General features: G+C 36.0%; 1 protein-coding gene across 1 annotated transcript; it reads right to left on the reverse strand.

Annotated features, from left to right (window-relative positions):
- Positions 1-3,612: 3,612 nt before the first annotated feature.
- Positions 3,613-5,426, reverse strand: LOC108773424 (coagulation factor XII-like). The gene is made up of 4 exons (XM_018539233.1): positions 5,265-5,426; positions 5,023-5,164; positions 4,806-4,906; positions 3,613-3,717 (listed from the first exon to the last, which is right to left on the reverse strand). Exons 2-4 carry the CDS (start codon positions 5,129-5,131, stop codon positions 3,613-3,615), a joined length of 315 nt encoding a protein of 104 aa, XP_018394735.1. The 5' UTR covers positions 5,132-5,164; positions 5,265-5,426.
- Between the last annotated feature and the right edge of the window lie 1,201 nt (positions 5,427-6,627).

Genomic DNA, 6,627 nt, shown 5'->3' on the forward strand with positions numbered 1-6,627 from the left:
TTGGCCGAAGGCCACACCGTCACAAAGGTCTGCCCCGAGAGTACTATCATAGCAACAGTACAATCGTAGAAGTCGTGTGCCCCTTCGCCAGGGGGTTGGGGTAGGTGAGAGTTACTTCGCGTGGAAAGTTTAACGTTTCTAAACGGAAGGAGATGTAAAATAGTACTTGTTATAATACATATATGGCAGAAATTATACGTTAATTTTGAAACTTTTTTTGTTAATAACTTTTTAACGGACAGTGACCGTCACCTAAAACCTGCGGGAGGTTACTCAGGGTCATGACCTTGACAACATATGTCAAGGTCAAGATCATCGGGGGGGGCTCCTCTAATTTATATATTTACCATTATTCAAATAATTATTGTGTATTTTATTCTTAAATGTATATCAATAATGGAAATATGTATAGTTTAGTAAAAGAATTTTGAAAAAGTAAATATAATTTCACTTGAAGATGACAATTGGTAAATGTACCATATCAGAGAACCGCACTTAAAAATTAATAATTATTATTTTATACAAAATGCTATTTTCACATAACAAAATAAAATTTAAACAAGTAATGTATAAAAATTTTATCAATACCCCTGTGACATAATATAGAAGACAATGTTCTCATAATAATTATTAATTTTCAAGTGCGATTCTCTGACACGGTACATTTATCAATTGTCATCTTCATCGTCCTCATTATTAAAGAAAATATTCCATACAACAACAAAAAAATATATCCATCTTTATAAGTTGCCTGTGTAAATTAATAATTTACGTTGTAAACGTAACAACCTGATTTTTATATTCGGACTAGCTCGTCGGTAAAAATATGCGAACCGTATAAAAAAGGTTCGACAGGAGAAGTATTCGCGTCGGATCGAAAACACGGAAATGTTCGGAGAAACAACAAAAGAAATATAAAATAATGGTTGAGTAGAACAATCACGATTTATTACAAAGACGATATAAAGATATAATAGTAATATACACAGAAGAATAAAATAAGAAAATTACGCGATATAATAGAAGGATGGAAACGCGAGTAATTACAAAGATAAAACAGAATAGTCGGACGGACGCGGACAGTACAGCGATACTTATTTCTAAATGCGCGAATTATTTACAGAACGAGTCGCAAGGCGTCAGTAGCCGCCGGGTGTACGAAATTCGGCGGTCGGCGGTGTCGGAGATTCGTACGGCGAGGCGGTACTAGTGATGTCGCTCGTTTTTTCGACGTTTGGCTGATTCGCGGCGCGGATCGTGCGAGGCGGTGTTTGTCAACGCGGCGGAACGCGGGTATACGCCAGCAAATGAAACTCGCGGCGCGACGCGTATTTCGAAAATGGTCGTGCACAGTGTTGTGCAAGGTACTCTATTTTCAATACCTAGGTACAGGTACAGGTACTCTAACAAAAATGTACCGAGGTACAGGTACAGGTACTAAAAAAATAATATACCTAGGTACAGGTACAGATATTTTTAATGTACCTTAAATGTATTTTATAGATACTTTTACTTTTAACATGAAAGCTCAGGATAAATTGCACTTTGATGACAAAATGCAATTTCGACAGCTTATTTGTTAAATATAATCTATGTATTTCATGTATCTGCATGTAATTTAATTATTAAGTTATTATACATATATTTTATGTATACATACATAAATATTCTTTATACAAGTTTAATGTATAAAACTTTAGTTTTATCAGAATAATTCATTTATTGACATATACATATTGGCATATGATACATGAATGTAACAGGATACACAATTACTTATTATAAAAATGTAACACTTTAGTACCCTGCTATTATTAAAATGTTACTTATTAACACAGTATCTGAATGTGTAAATAAATTTATTAGAATAATAACATTAAAAAAATCATAAACGTTTAGACTCTTATTCTAGTTTAGAACATTCTAATAAGTTTACACACTCAGATCTTGTGTGATAAGTTTTCAGTTAAGCAGTTGTGGATTTGAAAAATTACTAAAGTGTACCTAAAATATAGGTACCGGTACACAAGAAATGATACCTAGGTATAGGTATAGGTACCAGAAAAAAAAAGTACTCGGTACAGTTCCTAGGTACACAAACTTGTACCTAGTTACAGTACTAGGTACTTGTATCTAGGTACTGCACAACACTGCACCAGGAAAAGGATCCGATAATCAGCGGCCGAGAACACCCGACAGAGGCAGAGAGCGCCCTACCCCCTTTCGAATGCTGATTATCGGGACGGGAATATTCAGGATAGGAAAAGAGTGTGCGGAGGTTCGAAGGAATAACTGCAGCGGTTGTCCGGCGGCCGAGAACGCCCGGCAGAGGCAGGGTACGCCCTACCCCCTAAGTTCGTCGGAACAACGTGGTGCGTGCTTAGAGATCGGATCGTTGACGGTTCGTCCGGCGGCCGAGAACGCCCGGCAGAGGCAGGGTACGCCCTATCCCCTAGGTTTGTCGGAACGAGCAGGTCGCGGAAAGCGGTCTCGGAGCACTGACTAGGAGCTGGTGATTCGGAAAGTGTTTAGGATCGGACTGGTATAGGCAAAAAAGGCCGCGGCGCGTAGTCGACGCGGTATTTTATACATTTAGCTGCCAGTCTCGTTCGCAATACCTCGGTCGGCTTCGATATTTTCCGCCGATCGGCTTCTCGTGAGAGAAGATTTCCGATCGGCGGTTCTCGGTAGCCGTCGGAACTATTCGCCGAGACTAGCGGTTACTCGGCGGCCGCTGTACCTGTGAATTATTTTTGTATTTTCTAAAAAATATACTCGGGCGCATCGCGCCCTCATCGCCGTATCGCAGGCTTGATTCAGCGGCATCCGGCTGGGTGTTGTTGCCGGGAACGATGCGTATAAGGGGCGCATCGTTACATCGTAGATATATAATAAAATATAAAAATATTTAAATATTTGATAAAATATAAAAAGATTGTTATTGCAATATCTAGTACAAATTGACGAAAAACGATACAAATGACATTTTGAACTAATCTAATAAATAAACCTTCAACAATTTTCTGTAAAATATAATAATAAATAACATATTATTATGAATCGTTAGTACTCTTTAAATTATAGTTAAATATTAATAAAGTGAGATTATATTTACTTTTCCAAAATTCTTTTACTAAACTATACATATTTCCATTATTGATATACATTTAAGAATAAAATACACAATAATTATTAGAATAATAGTTAACGTACGTACCTCTTTGTCTTTATGCACTCTGCTTTTATTAAGTTCATACGCAAATTCGCAAAATTATTTCTCCCTCACGATCCGTTCAACTTAATTCGATTACCTCCTGAGACAGGCACCAAAATCCGATTAAGCTAGGGAGTTTTTTGAAATGCAACAATTGAGTACCACTGTTCGATCGGATTAGAAATCCGACCATTTGTCGTAAACACCTTATGTCTGTTGGAATGTTTGTAAAAAGAGATATTACGTCTAACGAAATTAATTTATGATGAGGTGAAGTGTTTTTATTGTTTTTAATTTTTTAACCAGCAGAAAACTATTTTCAAATTTAATTTTATTTTTTCACATAGTCTCCTTTTAAGTCGATACATTTTTTCCAGCGATGCTCCCACCCCTTTAATTCATTCAAATAATACTGAGCGTCTTGCTTTGCAAAATAGGCGTCTACGGATGCGATGACCTCCTCGTTCGCTGAAAATTTCTGTCCTTTGAGCCAAATTTTGAGCCTAGAAAACAGAAAAAAGTCGCTAGGGGCCAGATCTGGTGAATACGGTAGATGGTCAATTTATTCGAATCACAATTTGTGAATTTTTGCCAAAGCGACCGCCGAAGTATGAGACGGTGCGTTATGTTAAGTGATGGAACAGCACTTTCTTCTTTTTCAAATGCGGTCTGTTTTCTCAATTTCTGCATTCAGCTTGTCAAGTAATGATGCGTAGTACGTCCTGTTATTGTTTTACTTTTTTCAAGATAGTCGATCAACACAATTCCATGACTGTCCCAAAAAACAGTAGCCATCACCTTTCCCGCCGATAAAACCATCTTCGCTTTCTTCGGAGCAGGTTCACCCTTCGCAGTCCACTGTTTTGATTGTTCTTTCGTTTCAGGAGTGAAGTGGTGGACCTAAGTTTTACCGTTATTAATCGACGCAAAAGGTCCGACTCGTTTCGCTTAAACCGCTCCAACACGGTCTTAGAAATGTTCATTTGAATGCGTTTTTGATCCAGAGTGAGCAAGCGCGGCACCCAACACGCGGTTAACTTACGCATGCCTAATTCTTTAGTCAATATATGACAAATACGTTCTTTCGATATGCCAACAGCCTCTGCTATCTCCCTAACCTTAATTCGAAGGTTGTCCATTATCATTTGATGAATTTCTTCGATGTTATCGGTGGTGGTCGCAGTTGTTGGCCGTCCCGAATGCTCATCATCAGCTAAGCTGGTACGACCACGTTTAAATTCAGCTACCCATCTTTTCACGGTGGCAAATGATGGGACACAGTCCCCGTAAACAGCGTCCAACTCGGCTTTAATTTGCGTAGACGTATTGCCTTTCAAATGCAAGAATTTAATTATAGCACGATATTCAATTTTTTCCATTTTTACAGAATAACGACACAAATGATTGTCAAACAAGAACTGAACGTCCAAAGTGGCCACAATTGTCACAGATATCTTTCGTAAGTATTACGATTATAATACCAGAATGGCTTTGACGAGTAACGCTATCTTCATGATGAGGCTCAAAACTTTTCAGACGACCCTCGTATATGTGAAAGTAAATAAGAATATATGTATATTCTATATCTCACCTCCTCCCCATCACAAACCCATGGAGATGGGATGCACTCTCCTGGTATACATTCAAAATGTTTAGGTTTGCACTGACCAGTCAACATAGATCGTTTTGAATCTAAAGAAAAAAAAAATTAATTTTATGTAGTATAACAAACTTTATTTTTATTTCTTTTTTCACAACTTTATTGAAAAGGTACAGTATCTACTAATATATTCTAATTAAATACATACCAATATTTCCACAGGCAGGAATATCACAATATTCACGCTTTCCAGTTTCTACAAAGCACCACGGTCTCAACTCCTTTATTGGATTCGGATTTCTGCAATAGTTATGCATTTCCAGTTTGTCTCGAATTTCTTGATTAACAACCTGATATTAATTAATAATAAAAATTATGTTATACCATGATTTAATGGAAACCTTATTTTAAGATGTATATATATCATAATACATATAATAATAAACTTACAGTTATGCGCAATTGATGTGCTATTCTTTCGTCGGCCCACGGAAGACATTCATTTCCTGATGATGTTACATTAGCTTTGCCGGTGTATTGATATCCTTTCCCATAAACGCAACCTAGACAAATGGAATGAAGTTTGTAAATTTCCTTTCTGTATTCGAGATATTCGTCATAGTAGGCATATATTGTATTTCAAATTCATGCATTACTTTAAATTACATGTTTCAAATTAAATTAAATAAAGCACAGAAAACATTTTTACAGTACAAGAGACCAAAAATATTAAAAAATAATTTCTCGCGGCTTACTTATGGTCTAATTTCGCAAATATTCATACATTTTAACATATAAAGCAATGTAAATAAGTGGCTTCTAAGATAAAAATAAATATTAATAAAAAAGACAACAAGCCAAGGTAAATTATATATAACACAAAAACAATAATACACACCAAATAGTGGAAAATTAAGAATTAAAATAATAAAGGTTAACCGAACGTTTCGACTCAGTTCGAGTCATCTTCAAGCGGAAAGATAATACTTAGCTTACATGATTATTTCCTTAAATATATGCACATTATGTAGAGAACCTGTAGTAAGATGCATCCTAGTTTATACAGTATCTTGTTAGAATGGCCCATTATGCATTAACATAAAAAAAAAGTAAAGAAATGATAGATATAAAAACAAAAAATTTTTGAAAATTCAATATTAAAGTGTGAAACTATGTAAAAGTTGAAGCAAAATAAAATTAATCGGTATAATTAATAAAGTTAAAACAAAAAGTAAAGTTTATATAAAGTTTATAAGTGTATGAAATTAAAATAACTAAAAGTAATAAAATGAAAAATTACCTGTAAACAAGTATAATACAAACAACTGTATTCTATCACAACGTGGTTGAGGAAGTAATGAGATAGGAGGGGGGGTATTTAATGTCTTTACCAGGAGACGCGATAGTGTTTCCGGCCATGTTCGAAAATTGAAAAACACTATAAGTCTCGGTAAATGTTCACTTTAAGGGACCCAGCTCCGATGACCTTGACTTTGACATATGTTGTCAAGGTCATGATTCTGAGACTTTGGCTTAACAATTAGGAGGCGGACTCTTATAATTCTCGAAATATTCAGACTCAATAGTCTGGACCATTGTATAGGGGGAACTGGTCCAATTCGGACCTAGTAAGGGTTTTTGAGCTGTAAACATGAAAATTGCCAACCGATTTGCAAAAACTTTTTTTTTCCTGAAAGCCTCATCAATTGCGCACATTTTCCTCCAGGGGATTTTTCGCGATCTCCTCTCAAATTATATACAAACGCTCTGGAGTAAAAGTCTACAAAAGGTCCGAATTGGACCAACCCTGGTC

Source organism: Cyphomyrmex costatus, unplaced genomic scaffold (assembly GCF_001594065.2).
Source record: "Cyphomyrmex costatus isolate MS0001 unplaced genomic scaffold, Ccosl1.0 scaffold206, whole genome shotgun sequence".
NCBI lineage: Eukaryota > Metazoa > Arthropoda > Insecta > Hymenoptera > Formicidae > Cyphomyrmex > Cyphomyrmex costatus.

Coding starts and splice junctions, on each gene's coding strand:
- LOC108773424 (XM_018539233.1), bottom strand. CDS start 5,131: ATGCATAACTATTGCAGAAATCCGAATCCAATAAAGGAGTTGAGACCG. Junction 4,907..5,022: donor TCCTGCCTGTGGAAATATTG/GTATGTATTTAA, acceptor TTTTTTCTTTAG/ATTCAAAACGATCTATGTTG. Junction 3,718..4,805: donor GGGTTTGTGATGGGGAGGAG/GTGAGATATAGA, acceptor TCTGTTTTCTAG/GCTCAAAATTTGGCTCAAAG.